This window comes from Prunus dulcis, unplaced genomic scaffold (genome assembly GCF_902201215.1).
Source record: "Prunus dulcis unplaced genomic scaffold, ALMONDv2, whole genome shotgun sequence".
NCBI lineage: Eukaryota > Viridiplantae > Streptophyta > Magnoliopsida > Rosales > Rosaceae > Prunus > Prunus dulcis.
The window spans coordinates 51,521-70,766 of NW_023010046.1; the positions used below are offsets into that span (position 1 = coordinate 51,521).

The 19,246-nt window shown below is 34.7% G+C and overlaps 2 protein-coding genes and 1 long non-coding RNA gene across 5 annotated transcripts; 1 reads left to right on the forward strand and 2 right to left on the reverse strand.

Annotated features, from left to right (window-relative positions):
• Positions 1–655: 655 nt before the first annotated feature.
• On the reverse strand, positions 656–8,674 carry LOC117612683 (cyclin-A2-4-like). Of its 2 annotated transcripts, XM_034341349.1 has the most exons (12): positions 8,514–8,674; positions 6,797–7,151; positions 6,173–6,428; positions 5,301–5,437; positions 4,179–4,271; positions 3,192–3,325; positions 2,366–2,441; positions 1,837–1,913; positions 1,718–1,751; positions 1,454–1,603; positions 1,231–1,365; positions 656–1,114 (listed from the first exon to the last, which is right to left on the reverse strand). In XM_034341349.1, the coding sequence occupies exons 2-12, from the start codon at positions 7,103–7,105 to the stop codon at positions 1,061–1,063; spliced, it is 1,455 nt and encodes a 484-aa protein (XP_034197240.1). In that variant the 5' UTR covers positions 7,106–7,151; positions 8,514–8,674; the 3' UTR covers positions 656–1,060. The 2 variants fall into 2 exon arrangements, with proteins under 2 accessions (XP_034197240.1, XP_034197241.1); XM_034341350.1 differs by lacking the exon at positions 4,179–4,271.
• A 4,775-nt stretch (positions 8,675–13,449) lies between these two features.
• LOC117612678 lies at positions 13,450–14,109 on the reverse strand. The gene is made up of 3 exons (XR_004583515.1): positions 14,013–14,109; positions 13,752–13,830; positions 13,450–13,638 (listed from the first exon to the last, which is right to left on the reverse strand). It is a non-coding gene; the product is annotated as an uncharacterized LOC117612678 (long non-coding RNA).
• Positions 14,110–14,185: 76 nt separating this feature from the next.
• On the forward strand, positions 14,186–19,233 carry LOC117612677 (aromatic aminotransferase ISS1-like). 2 transcript variants are annotated; one of them, XM_034341342.1, is made up of 8 exons: positions 14,191–14,510; positions 14,666–14,713; positions 15,546–15,674; positions 15,954–16,013; positions 16,437–16,593; positions 17,231–17,337; positions 17,548–17,606; positions 18,836–19,230. In XM_034341342.1, the coding sequence occupies exons 1-8, from the start codon at positions 14,448–14,450 to the stop codon at positions 18,981–18,983; spliced, it is 771 nt and encodes a 256-aa protein (XP_034197233.1). In that variant the 5' UTR covers positions 14,191–14,447; the 3' UTR covers positions 18,984–19,230. The 2 variants fall into 2 exon arrangements, with proteins under 2 accessions (XP_034197234.1, XP_034197233.1); XM_034341343.1 differs by lacking the exon at positions 15,954–16,013 and having other exon boundaries at positions 14,186–14,510; positions 18,836–19,233.
• Positions 19,234–19,246: the final 13 nt, after the last annotated feature.

Consider the following 19,246-nt stretch of genomic DNA (forward strand, 5'->3'; position numbering starts at 1 on the left):
AAAAATTGTACACATCCACCACTTCGAAATTAATATTTTATTACCTGCAGGGTGACAAATGGATAAATTTAATAGTAGGTTTTTTTTCTCGGTTGTTTTGTTATACAATCGAGATTAGAAGAGGGAAATTGAACCCAGAATTTTGATTGCAGAGATAAATGTTTTTTAACAATTTGAGCTATAAGTTCTTTGTAATTTAATAATTGTTTAAAAGACCAAAAGGGTAGGTTTCGACCTAAATGGATATCATATAGTCAAAACCCAACATTTGGCAACCTTATTATTACAGATTTTCGAAATGAAACCTTGATCTAGTTTGGTTATCTGCGACATAGTGTCTCTTGGTTGCAGGCTACTCGCAATGTTTTTGTTCAGCTCATGTTCTTATAGCGGAAGGTTGAGTACTTCATGGACGCCTGATTTGGGTGGTTATGTCATTTCACGTAGTACTGTTCTTCATCACTCTTAAGGCAAAGCTTAAGCATGTTTTCGAAGAAGCGTATCTCTCACAAATCTGTAAGTAGCCAAGTACTTTTCTTTTTTTGGGGGGGAAGGAGCACTAAATAAGGGGGGGGGGGGGGGGGGGGAAAGGGCAATGGAAAACAAGAAACTTAAAGTTCATAAGAAGAGTAATGAGCCACAATCACAAGACAGCTGCAAATAAATTTGATTCATTAGATTAAAAGCTTTGCCTGGAAAAAGTTACATTTCACTCATTACAACTTAATTAAATTGTGGTCAAGGCCTGATTAAGAGCTAGTTTAAACTGAACAACATAATGACTATTAACAATTCATGTAACCAAGTTTAATACTTAAGTGGCCAGACATCCCTAGGTCAATTTTACAAAGACACAGGTTGGATCAAGCACAAAACCAGGTCAGAAAATCTATAAACAGGAATTAAGAAATTGGACAAAATGAATATAAATGGAATGGAGACAGGATTAAGATGGCACATCAAGTACAACCTCATGGAGTGATTGACAAAATCCAGAGGTAACTTCTGTCCGGAAAGTGTACATGTCTCAGTCTCTGTTAGCTGTCACTTGAAATCATCTTCAAAATAGTGTTTCAAGGAGTTTTGGGGATGACAAACCCGCTACGGATTTAAACTGCCACAACGAAAACCACCTCATTAATAGAAAATTCAGTGTGTCCCAGTTATTCTACTGATTTTAGAAAGGTTTATAGTAAACAGCGGTTTCTTTAGACTCTTGCTCTTTGATACCTTTTGGTGCCTATACTTCATGCGTACAGCACTCAGAGGACAACCATTGGTGTTCAACTGTAAATCTTGCAGAGCAAGAACTGTGATCTTCAGATCCAATGGCGTGTAACGGGTATAGTGTTCTAGTATTGGATTCTGTTAGAGTTACAACTGAAGTCATATTTCCAGTATATAATCAACATGCAGAAGAAAATAGTGAAACGCCAAGGAAGAAAAGACAAACCCATGGATGGCTGGACTGATCTAAGGTCCATTTGGAAAGAAAAACAGCTGATGCAGCAACGACGGAAGGAAGGAAATTCAAGAAGCTATAGTCAACCAAAGTTAGTTCAGCAAGATAATTGGCCAAGTACTCCAGTTCAAGGCTAGGAGTCTGCAAAAATTTTGTTATTACACATGTAAGTCGTTCTTCAAACCGAAGGTCAAAAAAAAAAGAGCATGGTATCTGCAAACCAAGGCCAAAAGCAACTTTAACTAATCAAGTTACCTTATAAGAAGCTTGTGCTGCTCGAAGAAATCTCCTGAAAATGAAGGCGCATTAGCAATATTCAATAGCATATTGAAACTATCAATAAAGGAAACTGATACCATATAGGCAAGATGTACCTGAGGAAAGTTTTAGTTGTTGGTGCAAAAAGTTGAAACCCAAAGTACTTCAATACTTGACTCTCCATTTTCAATACCTGCAATTTTTATTTATTCAGGAAGGCAATAAAAAGAATTTTAACAGGCAAGAATAAATTGGAACCTTAAGGATGTCACTAACATACACATACAAGTCCTGCCTCAGGTTTCCAGTTTTCAGTAGAGAGAGAGAGAGGAGCGCAGTTAAAGATTTTTTTTCATAAACTTCAGACCCATGACACGGAAATAAAAGGCATCCTGCCTTCTTTGCATTTATAACAGGGTGACAAAAGAACGCTTAAAATGAAATTACTCGCTTTGAAGTCGTAAACTCCTCATTTTCATCTCATCTATTATGTGCAGAGGCAGACATCATACTAGTTTAGGAGCATCCCTTAGCAAGCATGTACTTACTTAGAACTCACATGGCTAACTCTTAAGATTTTTCTCATCAGTATCTAAACTCATAGTAATCTAACCAGTATTGGAATAAGAACGGGCAATCACATACCTCCTCTTTCGAGTAAGTGTTGTCTGTCATGAAACAAAGTTCTTCCACACGCGGTGCACAAATTTCTTCATATTTCCTTAAAAATAATAAACAGAGAAGACAACCACATTAGCAATCACATTAAACAACATTCTGATAGATACTATGTTCTGTAAAATGCATTTGAATGAACCCTTGAAACTTCTAACTTTACAATCACTTGAAAGAGATTCATAACTGAATTAAATTTATCGGATCCTAATACAGTCTTTAAATCTTCAACAATTAAAGATTATCTTATTGTGTCGGTAAACTCAGATGATGTCCATATAAAACAATAATGTGGTCTTTAGGTAAAGGTTTCTTCTTCCCCATTTAATGGTCCTTGATCGAAAGGAAACAGGCAATATTGAAGAAACTAATCTGCAATTTAAGGTGATACTATATTAATGAATATTGTTCAAAATTGCACTAGCCAAGTCAATTGTTGCCCAAATGTGTCCACGCCAAGCATATTCCGTTGATAAAGCATGTTGGGCAATTTCAATACAAATTTCTTCTGACTTCTGAGTGACCAAGGATCTAAAGAAAACCAACAACGTTGTACATTCACTTCTCAACATCAAACAGCGACAGGCAATATTGGACTTATTTATGTTTCCATCTTTTCAACTGCTAAGATCCGGACTTACCCATAACAGTGATATTGCATCAGATAAAATCACTATTATCAAGAGAATTCGCCTTATCCATAGTTTTGACAACTAAAATACCCTGTTAATAGCTCTACATCATAAGTTCTAATCAAGTAATGCAGTTACCCCCTACTACAGGTATGAAAGCTTACGAGGCAATTAGCATGCAAGTGATGCCAAGCAATTGAAGTCTAGTCCTTTCAGTGTAATTATGACAGAGAAACCAATCGATGAGATAGACTGTGAGGTAAAGCGTATCTGCCACCAACTTATATTCCTCTGACACCTGAAACCAAAGATTATTTGGATCAAATTACTTGTATTAGTATTCACACGTTTTATATAAAACACAATAGAGCATTTCATCATTGAACGGAAAAATAAGAAGCGTCACTGTGTACAGCTCTTCTTTAGATATAAGACTTATTGTGCAAGTTGTATATAAATGTGATTGAGCAAGTCATCAGTGAAGAAAAATTACATTATAAAACCGAGACAAAACAATCTTAGAAGCAGGATAGCAATATCAGTTAAAAGTCTAAACGTGCCATCTCATTTAATGCTGAACATTTCATAACATGATTCTAAAAGTGAAATCATAGGCATTGTAAGGGATGTTTAACTTCACATTATAGGACAAAAACCAGCCATAATTTAAAAAAGACTGTTAGAAAACAGTCCTCAGTTGCCTTCCAGTATTTCATTAGACAATTATTGAGCCAAAAACTTGCAGTATATGCCAGGGAACTTGTTCCTTTTCATTATACAACTATTAGGGTTATCCTTGATAAATCAAGAGGAAGAGTGACATAACTGCCATTGATATAATACTAGCATATGTTCATACCATTCTGATAAAGACACAATGTGGGGCAAATTCCGGAGCAAGATACGAAGTTTTGACCAAGATTAACTTGCATTGTATGAAGATTGAAATTCACAGTTCAATCCATAAAGATGAATTTGAAATATCCAATATGAATATATTCTACATGGTACAAAACGACAGGAATATCCTCACTAATATAAAGGGACATCACATAGGTACATAAACTACAACCTATATTTTCCTCCTTAATCAGATACATGAGCTATGTGACTATGAAATTAGAACTAATAGGTAAAGGAACCATGCAAACCTCTACAAGCCAATCAATTAAAATCCCTCTCATACTTTTGGTGATATCTTGCTGTATTGTTTCCATAAAAGTAGCATTTGGCCTTCGGTCAAGCTGTCAAAACAAAATTTTGTAGCCAATTGTCACACAAAGGAACAGAGGATAGAAAGATGAAAGCTCATAGTTTAGAACCCTGAAGTAGGAACCAGCACTGATTGCACTCTCTGTGCTGGAAACAAAATGAGTGCAAAAAGAATAGGTTTTTATTTTTGTCTCGCACAAGGAATAGCGCGACCATATAGCTGTGTGGATTAATATCACATTATCATTCACTATCAAGCAATGAGTTATGTTTTTAATTAGTAAAAACTCATGACAGACAAGTATGCATACCAGAACAACAGCATCATATGAGAAAAAGCTTGGACAGACCAAAAAAAGAGTAGCCTCAAAATGGAATCCTTTACGAGAATACTTTGTTCCTTTATAAAGATGAGATATATACAAGTTCACTTCCGGATACAGCTTAATAAAGGCAGTCCATCTGAGTAATTATCAGACTTGGACATAAGAAACAGAAATTTGTTATACATGTTTTTGGTGTTTTTGGTATTAAAGATGTAGTTGCAACCCGTGCCACTTGAATGCACCATGTTCACTTCCAACAGCATCTAACATAGTATTCATTTGTTATTTAAAGTTTTTATAAGAATCCAGTCATGTCCCTTTTGCATCTGTAGGACAGTATGGAAAGAAACAAGTTCTAACATTCTTTATGGCTGATCGGTCACAAAAATAAAAAGGCTGGAAGAAGAAAAACGGTTTTAACCTTTACTAGACATTCCTCTAAACAAAATAATGTTGTCATGGATAGAGATGGCTGAATAATAGTATTTATACAACATATCGGGAATCATAAATCAGATATTCAGATGCCTCTTAATTTGCACTACATCATTGTGATTTGAGGTAGTTATGCTTGTTAAACTAGACAATTCAATACACATCATCATCTTGTCCATTACTGAGTAGCACTGGTATCTAACTGATTAATTATACACTGTAATGTATAGCAATACGAAAATACAGGTGCTACTAGAAAGGAACTTCTATACATATTAAATAACGTCAAACAGCACAAACCTCTGCAACACATAAATGGTTGTAGATATCAGGGGCATAGAGGCTACACAATTGAGGATCCTTGTAATCTGCATCAATGTTAACAATATGTTGGTTGCTCGATGTAACCATGTCTGCTGAAAGGCTACCATCATGTGCTGCACAATTTAATACTAAAGGTCACAAACTATTGCATACTAAAGCCATAGAAAATCCTTAAAAGAAACATTAGCATTTGGCATCCAGCACTCAAAGTAGGTAAGAAAAGCATTGTATTGCAATGGCATTGATCAACTGTCTTAAGTTAGGACACAGTGAAGCATAATATTAGAAGAGGAAAAGATTTTCAGAATGCTCATTTTGGAATCATGTTGGAACCCAAATAGTTTAATATGATTTTCAAAGACTATTTCTGTCCTCTCATAAATCTTCAGCTTGTACTTTAGTGAAACCAAGTCAGCTATAATTTTCATGAATCGTCTGTATTTGTTTAAGCTTTTAGAGTTGGATTTGAATTTACTGTAAACATATGATACGTTATTCACGTCAGTACTGCATATGGCCTCATTGCTGATAGGAGAAACAACCAGATATTTGAACCCCTCAGATTAAACCTTCTAAGCTCATATCGCCATTGAGCTCTGCACTACATAAGAACTACTGAATTATGGTTCCAAATCACAGCTAATCAGAACATTGAATTTCACTCATGATGTTTCTCAGCCTATTATCCTTTGTACATTATGGGTAGGTAGAATGGAAAAGTGGACAAAGCTAAGGGTGGACATATTTCATTCCTCAAAGCTGCCATACATTGATATACAAGCTCCTATCTCTCATTTCAACTCGAGCTTGTAAGATGTTTGGAAGAGAGAACTAAAGAAATGGCAAACCTTTATTTGAAGGGCTTTGGACTTTTGAAGCCACTCTAGATCCAGAACTCTGATTTTCTGACCGATGAACATCTTTCACATCCTTAGTTGACCACATAAGCATGTTTCCATCTTCCAAATTAATTGACTGTAAGTCGGATGTTAGTTCTGGTTTTACAATTCCCTGCACGGCCTCCGTTTTTAAATCTAGCGCAACGGAAGGGACCATTTTTGTCAGCTTTGCCTGACCCTTTTTAGCTGGCTTGCTGTTCTTAACCTGCATTCGGCAAAATAAGAGGCAGAATTCAGAATCTTGAGGGATAAAAAGAAAGTAAAGCTTTCATGACAATATATATATACATCTACATATATATATTACGTATTATATACACACATGTAATCCTCACTAGACCTTGGTACAAGGAAGACACTGAACAGTGGAAATTATATTTGTGGAAACAATCCTTCCCTGAGTCTTAATCATGTTATGAACAATCAAAAGAATTGCAAACTATCTCTTTCCCTTAGTCTTCTAAATTTGCTTAACATTCAGGCAACTAATCTTAGCAGTACATCTGCATAAACCAAGCGTATTATTGTATTTGCACAACATTTATGAACAAATCTAACTAACAGCACATTGACCTGAATTTTAGTTGCATTGAAGCAGCTCCCATATGAAGGTTTACAGCAAGCATTGGTCACATCCTGAAGCACAGCCCTCCTCTTACGTTGCATACATGCATTACCAGCAGCTTTTGTACTGTTCTCATCCGTGGCAGCTCTTTTTGGATTTGTTCGCACAGCCTGCTTCTGGCTCTGTTGTGTGGGTGGTTTTATTGGGGGCATTTGTCCAGATGGATGAAGTGCAGCAGCTCGAGCACGTGTTATTCTTCCAGGAAGCTCTCTAACATTGGAGGTGACCATATTTTCTCTCTTCATGTTTGCAGACATGAGAGACAAGCAGAACACCACATCAAATCGAACCAGTCAATGTGACCTGCAACAAAACCAAGGCCAATTAAATTCAAGAAGAAGCTGCATAATTAGTAAGCAACTACAGATATACAGATCAAGAAATCGGGAAATATGGCATTTCTAAGAAGATCTCCAGGTATGTTGTAAATTGTAATGCAACTTCAAACTGAGGCCCCCCGTGTAATTGAAAACCATGATAAGCATGTAAAATTGTAAATGGACTGAGCACTTTTTTAGTGCAGTTGAACAGTACACTATGATGGTGGATATAAAGTTACTCATAGAAAACTGTATGGACTTTGAAATCTGATAGACAGACGAAATAATGTTATTCATATAGTACACAAGATCGCATCTATAACTGGCTATAAGAAATATTTGAATGATCAGTAGAAGTCAAGTCCCAAATAATCTTTCTGAGCAAACTCCCAAAGCACCAAATTACATGGAGAATCATTAAATTGACCATATTTGTCATAATAAAGATCAATGGAAAAGACTTGCTTCAGCTTATACCCAAATTTCTATTCAAATGATAGACATGTTCAGAAAAATCTGCAAAATTTTCATGTCGAAGTGGGCTCATTTCAAGATGTTTTGAAAATACAGAAAAGTTGATGTTCAATGGATATCATAAAGAAGAAGAAAAAATTGCCGATGGTAAGTTCAAAGGGTGGCAGCAGCTGTAAAGTAAAATAAAATATTTTCTTAACACCCGATTTTTTGGTATTTCATTCAGACTAGTAGTACATTGGGCACACTAATCACGCTATGAATTGTAAGGGAAATCCAGGAAAAAGCATGAAGACATAGCCAAAAAATGTCAAACCCTCAAAATCGTTTCTGAGAAAACAAACTAGAATTTGAAAGTTTCAAATTCTAGCTACTCAGATCAGATGAAAGTGGGACCAAAAGCATCAAGCTGAGCTCTTCAGGGTAAAAATCATTTTTGCTTTGAGCCCATTTTTTGAAATTTCAGAATCTCCAAATTGAACACAGAAATTTGAGACCTTGACATGTTTGATCCCCAATAAAATGGGAGAAGACAAAAGGAAATACGACCTACTTTGGAAAATTTTCATTTTGAGGAAGAAGAAGAAGAACCAAAATAAAAGTAGAGAAATCCAGCTTCAGTTAAAGTGGAGCTTTTTTCATTATCATTCAAATATTCACCCAAAAAGATAAAGAAAGATTCTTGAAAACTTATCCATTTCCTTTTTCTTTCCCATATTTTCTCATTAACCAAGCATACGTTGGTACACAGAGCCATGTCAAACGACCCAAAAGTTGAAGAATTTCAAAAATAGCAACAAAACCCATGAACCCTAATCGATTTGTCACTAGAACGAAACCAAAAAAATTAAAAAAGCGCATGATTACATACGCAGATTTTGATGCGTATAGACGCACACATTGCATTGTTGGGCTGAAAGATTGTCCTGAATCTCTCTCCTCCAAGCTCCAAGACCTCCAGATATAGGAGGTGAGAGAAGAGCTCTGTGAGCTTAGAGAGAGAGAGAGAGAGAGAGAGAGAGAGAGAGAGAGAGAGCGGGATGGGCCACAATTTGAAACTCTGACACAGAAAAGCAGTGAAAGGTTGTTGCTTGGTTAATGTTAATGGAAAATTAAAATGGAAACGAAAAACTGATTTAATAATAAATATAAAATTAATAGCTTTTTTGTAATGGTGTTGACTGTTTGACTAGGAAAGGTAAAAAGACAGTTCATTGATGTGCTGTTGGCTTTGTTTAATTTATTTTTATTTTTATTTTTGGATTGAATTGACCGTGAAATCTGGTAGCTTCTTGATGTTTTCAAATTATATTTACTGTTTTTGTTTTATTTTTATTTATTTATTTGTTTTGGTAAATTGGAAGATACATTTTCAACTTTGGTAAAGTTTGACTTGTTCCTTTGTATTTGGGGTTTGAAGGGAGTTTTTGGTCATTGTGAGGTCTGAGGAGAGGGTTTGGGTTTGGGTTTGGTTTTGGGTTTGGGTTTGTCTGTTGCCTCGTTTTGCTTGGCACGTTGCATGGAGGATTACTTGAAATTCCTATAATGCCCTTGGTAGACCAAATCTTCTGCTTCGGCGTGAGAGAATTTTGTTAGGATTTCATTATCCGTTGCAATGCAGCCGATAAATGATTTGAATCTTACACCAATTAAGAGCTCACAATTTGTGTTTAATAAATTTTTTTAAATTAGATACATTTGTTGGTTCATTCTAAAAGGAAAAGATTTGCTTTAATATTTCTGGAAAGATTTGATAGGCAAATGCAGCCATTCTCTTCTCAACCTCAAGTTTCAAAATTAAAACAAAAAGACATATGCTCAAGTTCAGAAACGTACGAATTTTCGAATCTCTCATCCTGCTTGATAAAGAAAAAATGAATGTGTGGTCTGTATTACCCAATCAACTACTTTTCAAGCATCTTTTATAAATCGGTTCATTTATGTATTACTCAATCAACTACTCTTCAAGCATCTTCTATTTTGCATAATTGGGTTAGGTCAGTTGGCCAGGGCAATGAGTCTGCCCCCTTACACTCGAGTTCAAGTCTCCCTCCTCATAGATTAGATTAATTTAGAGTAATTAAACTATCGCTTGTATTAATAAATAAATAAAAGTTAACTTTATTTAAACCATCTCATCTTAATTACTAATATGCAAACCCAACAATTTCTGAATAAGCCGTAACCCATTGTCACATACTTCTTTTTCTTAACACACTCTATAACAATACTCAAACCCTAGATTAGATTTGTCAAACAATTTAGACGCATATCATTTAGATTTCATGTTTATCTCTCATTAAACATATCATTTACCAATGGGGTCTAACCAGTGGAAAAGGACCTTGTCAGATTCGAACCCTCATGGCATCTTAGTTGTGTGTGTGTGTGTGTGTGAGAAATTCCCCTCCCTTTTAATTTAGACTTTCGTTTGTACTAAAAAAAACGGTTTATCTTTCATTACTTGAAAGTTTCAACTTTTTGTGGCTTAATTGCTTGAAAATTTCATAAAGCATTCAAATTTAAAGTTAGCTTGTTTAGATTCAAGGATATTGAGAATGTGAGAAAGTGTAGGAAATTATTTTTTATGGTGTATTATTTAAGTTTGTTTATCCTTTAGAATCTACGACTGGCAACGACCAAATAAAAAAAGACTCCACAATTTGTATATTTTTATATTTGAGGGGACGAGATCCCCCACCCAAAACATGCACTTCGGATCTACTGTGTATAAGAAAATGAAACTTCTTAATCTTATGTTTAGGCTTAAAAGTTTAGACTAATCCAAATTTCCCATACCCTTAAACAATAACAATAATTAAAAATATGAATGGTCTTTGTTTACATTTGTTGAATAAGAAAATAACAAAAAGCAAAATTAGGAACAACCCAATTTTTCCTTTAAAAAAGAATAAAACAAAGTCAAAATAAAGAAAGAAAAAAGACACCCCACCAAAGGAGGTGCTCTAAAATATTTATACATAAAACTTGGCGTCCTCTAAGATATATACATCAACTCATTTAACTTGAATAAATATATATATAGTTATTGTTTTATAGGAATGTTCGCACGTTACATGCGGACATCATTATAAACAGAGAAAAAAGCATGAAAGAATAGAAAAAAATACATGACATTCATACAGTAATAACGTTCCAACGTGACAAATTTCTATATATATATATATATATATATTCATGTAAAAAAAAATACAAGGTTTTCGTAGATTGCCTCATTAGTTATTTTGACTACCATAACCCAATACACATTTGTAGCACACAACCTTGAATTGGGCCGTGCCCTGGAAACCAATAATAATAGGGTCGACATATCTTCTTCTCAATTGTTTTTTTTTTTGGGTCAGCATATCAGAACCTTAGAAACTAAATTAAACTATATTAATCACAGATCGTGCAATATCATTACCAAATTATTAGTCTTTAAAATGACAAGCAAGAGTAATTAAAATATTATATAAGTAATTTTCTCACATCTGATGTATATTCCCATTCATTATTTTCTAAATATAAAATCCGTTGAGTCCCATAATGATCCTTGTGACACATGGTGATGATGTAATGATAATGATGAAATACATATTGTTTCCAGATTATGTGCCTGAGATTCATCTGGCTTGATCCAAATTCAAACTGAGTCGATGGAGTGGAGGGGGGATTAGGTTTTGAATTTTGAAACCAAAGCATGCTTTTGATTTTGATGGGAAATTGATTACAATTAACACGTGATCTTGCAGCTTTTTTGTTGGTTGGTTTTTCTTCTTCTTGTTTTGTGGCAGATTTCTTAACAGTTGAAGCTGAAATGGACCCCCACATGAAGGGAACAACTAGCTCTTCTTATTTTAAATTAAGCATGTTATGCTAATAATTGAAGGGTTGGCTTCACATTCCAATCAAATCCCACTTGAAACTTGAAACTTACAAGAACGCGATCTTTGAATGGATGGCTCTTGCTTTCCAGTGATGAATAAACAAACTACAAAGGAAAGTTCCCGGTGGACAACTTCATGCTGAATTTGAAGTAAGTAAATAGTTTTGTTTTTAAATTTTTAGTACAAGCGATATTGGGGGCGTGAGATTTTCTCACATATACTGTCAATGTATCATGGGAGTTTGAATATGAGACCATTGATCTACAAGTCAAAACCCTTTCCACTGAACTAGACCATGTTGAAAAATTAAGAGATAATTAAGTTGGGTGAATTGTAAAAGTTTTAAGTTTAACTTGAGTCAGTTCGACAATTTATCGGTGCGGTTTTATGGATTCCACCAAGAAACCGAAACGAAGTAGTGGGAAGAAGAGAGAGAGAGAGAGAGAGAGAGAGAGAGAGAGATAGATAGATAGGCAAGAAAAGAAGGAGATGATGTATGGCAGAGCTCATGATCTGCGGCCCAACTTCAGTTCCTTATTTAAGATAGGGTGGGCTTGACCCTGTATGTTTAACCCTAAGAGCCAAAAAAAGGTCTGTGGCTAGGTAGAGCGTAGGCTAACCCACTGAAGGCTGGACTGACCCAACTCGGCCCATTTTATAGTAAAATACCACAATTTGGCTTTGCAATGGGTGCTTCTGATGCTTGTATTGCAGTCAAAGACTTCAAGATCAACACAGTAATATGTAGGACAATGTCCATTATTCTTCCTCCTCCTCTCTCTGGTTACCTTTTAAGATGGTCTAGTAGGAATTTTGGAATTTATTTTCTCATTGTGAACTTTTTCTTGTCTTTTCCATCACCACCATTACAACATGTAAAAGCTGCTATATTCTTCATTCTCCACATGTTTATGTTTTAGTTTGCTTCACCTCCTAACAACACAATTGCAATGTAGTTTCACCAATATGCCTTTAATAAAAATCCATAATTTTTATATGTTAAATTATTATTTGTATCGTAAAAAAATATTTTAAAAAATAAACTCTACTCATCCTAAAAAAATATTTTAAAAATTTTTTTGGACAATTTAGACATGTTAAGAGAGTAGTTATCAAGTATTCGATAACTTAGATATAACTCCATATGTACGATATGATATGTTTACTTATATGAAATATGAAAATCATGAATTGTGTAAGTCAATAAATGTGATGGAAGTCCGGAAGAAGAATAATCCTGATGCCCATTTCAGATAACTAAACTAAACACACAAGTAAAGTTGAAAATTTGGGAAAACAAAAGGAGAATAACTTTGCAAATTACATAATTGAGAGGGCTTTTCGCACAAAATAAAAATAAATACAATACGGATTTTAGATCAAGAGGACGTATTATTGCGGAATAGAACATATCACACCAAATTGGTTCTGTTTGCCTCCTAAGCTCTTATTCCAAGATGCCATTTTATTTATTTATTTTAAAACTCCATTTTTCTCTGCATTTTGCAATTAAAAGATGGCGAGAGTCTGTGAGAGAGAATCTCTTGCAGACAAAAATTCAAAGCCACGCTGTGTCATCTTGCGGGGCTCTAATTTTGTAGTAAATCAAGAAAATTCTTTTCCTGTAAATTTCTAAGAGCAGAGGGATGTCAAATATCAAATATTAAATTTAAATTTAATGGCTAATGTGGTAATTTGATATTTTACACCGTTTTGAATTCCACCTGCTATGTCAAATTAAATTATTATTTTATTATATTTTAGTGTTGATTTGTTTTTAATTAAAAAGAAAAAGAAAAGAAATAATAATAAAATATTCATTTGACATCTTACTTTTGAAATGTTAAAAATAACATCTCAACCTTTAGCCTTCATTCCACATCAGCTTTGACATATCGATTGAAATGATGTGAGATATTATTTTTAACCGTTAAATATTTATATGATACTTTTAACACATCGGTTGGAGATGCTCTAAATAAGATGTTTTATTTTGCTTGCTATTCTCCAAATTCTGGTGCAAAAAATGGGTGTTTCCAAAATATGGGAACTCCAAGTCTTGTAGATCCCCTGTTTCTGCTACTCTGTTTTCGACGCTTGACCCAACTGCATTAAACAAAACAGAAGATAAAAAATTGGTAAATTTGAGCATAATTTTCGGAGATTCCACATTACAATCATAAAAAAATGGTCATAAACTTCAAAAATAATTTACTTACCATTCTATAATTTTCCATTTGAGATCATTCAGCTTTGTCAGTTTGCTCATTCTGGGTTTTTTTTTTCTTCTGGTTTACTCTGGTTCAAAAATGAAATTTAAATACAGAAAAAGAAAGAGCTTTTATTTTATTTATTTGCCTAACTAAAATCCATCCAGGCAAAAGTGAAAACGGTGGTTTTCTTTTCCGGCAGAGCTAAAAGGTAAAAGAAAATGAGATTATTCATCAAGCAGGAGACAAAAGCAAGTCAAAGAAACGTACCAAAAATAGCATGCGCAAGTCAGTATCTGTTTTCTGAGAGTGAACAGAGAAAAGAAAAAGAAATAAAAGTAAAAGAAAAGCGTTTGGTATAATTGCCTTATCTTTTTTGGACTGTTTATTATGCAGAGAGAGGAATTATAATACGTAATTGGGGTTGTTGACGCGTGCAGACATGGTCTCCTCTCTTAGCTGATAAACGTTACCTACTTTGTTAATGTATTGATAAAGTGTCAAACGTTGTGAGGGTGGAAGCTTTTTGGGTAGGTGGAGGTCTTATCCTTGAAGCAAAAAAACAAAAAGCTTTTATTTTTCTCTCTTCTTCTCTTCATTGCCTTCTGGGAAAGTTTCAGAATTTGGGTTTTGAGGAGGGTCAAGAATTGGGTTGCATAGCTATATTTTGGAGATCATTTGGGAGGGTTGGGTTTGGTTGGCGAGATGGGTTCATATGGAAAACTTGCAAAGAGGGCTGTGGAGACTGAGATGCCGATCATGGTTCAGGTATTCAGGCAAAAACTCCAACTGGGTTTTTTGTAATTCTTTGAACTAAATCTCTGCTTTATCTCCAAATTTTGGGTCTTCTTCTTTGGGTGTGAATTGTTTATGGTGTAGTTCCAAAGTATATGTTTTGGTGAAAATGGTAGTTGTTTTTGCAGATACAACAATTGGTTCGAGGAGCCAAGAATGCTGTGTCACTGGCCCAGGTTTGTTTCTCTTATCCCAAGGACTAAAATCTCATTTTGATTGGTTTTATGTTTTGCTGTAACCATGGAGGCATTGAGAAGTGAAAATGATTTTTTATTTGGTTTTGGCGTTGAGATAAATGGTAAACCCAAGTTATTGGACAATGAAAACCGTTTAGTTTGTTCTTTGAGGGTGAGGGCGTGTTTGGTGCTGATTCTGATTGCTGGAAACGATGAATGTGATACAAAAGAGGCATTTGATAATTCATGTTTGAACAAGTGTTTGACTAGGAAGCTATGCACCTGAAGAGTGAACAAGCTGTTTGTGTGTGCATATCTGGTTTACTTTTCTGGGTGTAAATACTTTTTAAGAAACACAAAATGAGAGAAAAATTGCAACCTTTTCCTATAATAGTTTTTGCCAAGATTTTAATAATTGAAATATGCATCTTTCAAGTTGAAAACTATTATAAAGAACCAAATAACATATCTCTGAAATCATGACTAATGGGAGCCAGTCCGTCCCAATTGTCAAACATGAGCCAACTTGCTTAACTTAATGAAATAAAACACTCTATTTTGTTATATGTTAATTTCTGTTCACCAAATTCCTGACCTTTTTTTCATCTATATTTTGCCAAATCTGCTAACTTGTTTATGTTATTTTATTTATCTATTTTTTTCCGGAGGTTTGCATTATATGCATGCATGCCAGAACGGATGTTCTTAAAAGCAGTTTGAATTTGTTCATCACATTGGAGTTTTCTTGCATCACTGCTTATTTTATGTGTTCTCTAACCCTTAGTTAGGTTGGAAAATAGGCTTAAATGTTCTTTGGTTGAAATGTGCGTAGGGAGTAGTTCACTGGCAACCACCCAAACAGGCTTTGGATAAGGTGAAAGAACTTGTATGGGAGCCTTCAATTAGTCGTTACGGTGCTGATGAAGGTATACTTGAACTCAGGGAGGCATTGGTAAAAAAGGTATCATTAGAAATGGTTCAGTGTTTCTCCTAATTATGATCGATTTTAATCTCTTAATACGGTTGAGATACTTGGGGTTCTCTGTTCAATGTTATATTAGAATAATATATGGCTTGTCATATTCTGTTTTATATGTCATTATTAACAATTACCCTTTAGGGACTATGCCAAGGATTGTTGTTTTGTCTGAGATCAATATTTTTGAAAATATGACAATGCAACTACAAATTTATAACATCTTTTGCCATCTCTTTTTTTTTTTCCTTCTTTATTTTGCAGTTGCATAATGAAAATAAGTTGTACAAATCTTCAGTGATGGTTACTTCAGGTGCAAATCAGGTGATTATCATTGTATTTTATGTTGTGTATTTGCATATAAAAAAAGAACAAATATCTTTATCTTGAAAAGAAACCAAAGTTAAGTTTGGAAAGGCAAATTATTTGTTTTATAATTTGTGCAACTTCGCAGCCGAAATAAGGAGTAAATTGACTTCCCTGCTAAACTTCGAGTGATTAGCACCTATTAGGATAAAAATAAAATATTTATCTGGAAAATTGTGTTGCCCGGTGAATTTCATATTTGCAGCTGTAGCACCATCTGATTCAGACACATAACCTTAAAAAAAAATCATACGTTATGGTCATCTTTGCAATTTATTTTGATCTCTAGTTGCTCAGCCTTTTGAATATGACAACAAATATTGAGTTTTACAGAACTCATTTCAAGAAATCTGGGATAACTTTGTAACAATTTCAATGCAGGCATTTGTGAACCTTGTTCTTACATTGTGTGATTCCGGGGACTCTGTGGTTATGTTTGCACCATACTACTTCAATGCCTACATGTCCTTCCAGATGACCGGCGTCACTAATATATTGGTGGGTCCTGGCCACCCAGAGACACTTTACCCAGATGCAGGTGTGAAGCTTAATGAACTTCTCATTGCAGAGGGACATAAAAGAATGACAACATTTTTGAACTTCCATCGAATGATATTTCTACTCTTTCTATCTGGATATAAATATAAGCACACAGTATTAGAAAGGGTGTAATGTTTGCCATTGGTCGAATCAAGTAAAAAGGCTTGTTATCTTCTGTTGTCGTTGCATGATCAATTGTGACTGCTGCATATATTTAGTTCCCCTGTCTAATCACTTATATTGAGCCTGCTAAAGTATCATAACATATTACATTAGGTTTGTGATAAATTATTGGTGCATTCCAACAGTCCATCTTGGACGTGCTGTGGCAGGCATGATAGTTCTGACAACTTGGATCATTTGTCATGCATTGCATTGTCTGATTCCTTCTATGCATAATTAAGGTACATTATACATATAAGTTGCATCTTCTATTGATGCCCCATAAATAGGTGGGCTTGTGCTTTATGTTAGATTAAAATTGAATGAATTAAAAGGGGCACACAAGTTCTCTACCAGGTGGATTGGAGAATTAATATGTTTGTGGAATTTGAGATAAAGCAATGTGATTGACTGTAGAGTATGTCCAGTGAATATTCTTTATTTACATCATATATACTACTTTGTTATTTCAGACTGGTTGGAGAAAACGTTATCGGAAACAAAACCAACCCCAAAACTTGTTACGGTTGTTAATCCTGGCAACCCAAGTGGAACCTATATTCCGGACCCTCTTCTTAAGGTCTCTCTCTCTCTCTCTCTCTCTCTCTCTCTCTCTCTCTCTCTCTCTCTCTCTCTCAATTCATGTCTATGTGCAAAAGAGTTTGCAGTTGTGAATGTGTATGCATACAAAAAAGTTTGTTGTGTTGATTGAGCCTTGTGAATAAACTGTTTGGTTTCTTAGAGATATTCTATATGCTTTTCTTATTTTCTTTCCTCTCTTTGTGAGTAGAGGATTTCAGATATTTGTAGAGACGCTGGATCATGGCTTGTTGTGGATAATACATACGAGTAAGTGTATTAAATTTTATCTGATTGGAAATGCTGCAATAATATGTTCTTAAGTCATTATTTTGCTGACTTGATGACATGGATTTATATGATTCTCATCTAGAATTTGGTCCGTGTTCAAACATGGGTGTATTCATTGGTATAAATCTCAGGGCACACACATAACATTGCTTGTGGGTTCCCTTTTAGGAGGAATGGAAGTTAAAATCTCAGTTGATTTCGTGGCAACAATAATGGTGATCCTTGCATCTGTTTTTGTCCATAAAACTTCACTGACCTGACTATTAAAAAAGTTTGACATTGTGAACTGCATACTACATTCAAGTTTTTTTCTAATTTGATTAGCATGCAAATTGATCTGGAGTTTTTGTACGAGGAATTATGTAAAGATATGTGAAGATTGGGGCTGAGATCCATTATAGTACAGAAGGAAAGCAAAAGATGAAATAAAATAGAATAGCAAAAGAAGGAAGAGGCTGTAAGTTGGTTTGATTCTTCCATTCTATTGAAACTAAAAATAACCTGAACCATTTGGCCTTCTCCCCTTAACATCTTTTGAATATCTCCAAGTTTAAAGATTCTGAGCTTTACTGAAGTGAATGTTTACTCAGATGACTTTTTGCCTATAATTGGATTGAGATGTTTGGATGCCAGGGAAAATGGATCTACAAAAGTGACAGGACTACTGTTTAGAAAACCTTAATTGGGCAAAGTGTCCAACTGAGCATTTGAATAGGTTACTGTAGCTTTAAAAAGGGAGAGCCTACAGATTTCTCTGTCCTTATCAAAGTTCTTTGAAGAAAGCCTTTTATAATCTCTCTACGTTATGGACCCACAGTAATGTCAGTCCATAACTTTCTTGAATAGCAGTTATGTGAGTTTGCCTTTTGCTTCAGCAGAGGTTAGTTTGTCTCGGTTATATTGCCTAGTACCTATATACACTTATATTAATAGTTGTAGTCCACTGAGTTCAAAATGTTAATGTGTAAATAGGTTTTAATACATTCCATTTGCACTAGATTGGGTCCATCAAGAATGACATATATACCAAATTGATGACTTATTTACCTGAGTACTCTTGAGTGTATTCAAAGAAACATCTTTTTCTTTTTTCCTTTTCACCAGTGGTGTCTTATTGTTAACTGCTTTTGATTGAAGAATTAATGTGTTAAATGTTTGCTTCTGAAGCATCCAAGAGTACATGTGGGTTTTAAAGTTTGATTTTGCAGGTATTTTATGTATGATGATTTGAAACACACATGTGTGGAGGGAAATCACATAGTAAACATTTTTTCCTTCTCGAAAGCTTATGGGATGATGGGATGGCGAGTTGGATATGTAAGAAATACTTTTTATCTCTTATGCTTGTTAAGTTGATAGAGCTGGTTTGAAAACGAATGTGAGTTTTGCTTCATTCAGTAGGGTATAGAGCTTGCATCTTGCTAGCTGATAATTACCTTCAAGTTTCTTTTGGTAGTGTATTCCGACAAAGAAAATCAGCTAAATCAACAAGATTCAAAAGGTCATTTATGGGCAATCACCTTATCAAATAGCCATTTAACCAATCAAATATTTTTGACATTTCCTTGCATGAACATGAGTCATAGAAGTTTTGATCGATATCGAAATGGTCAAGGTTG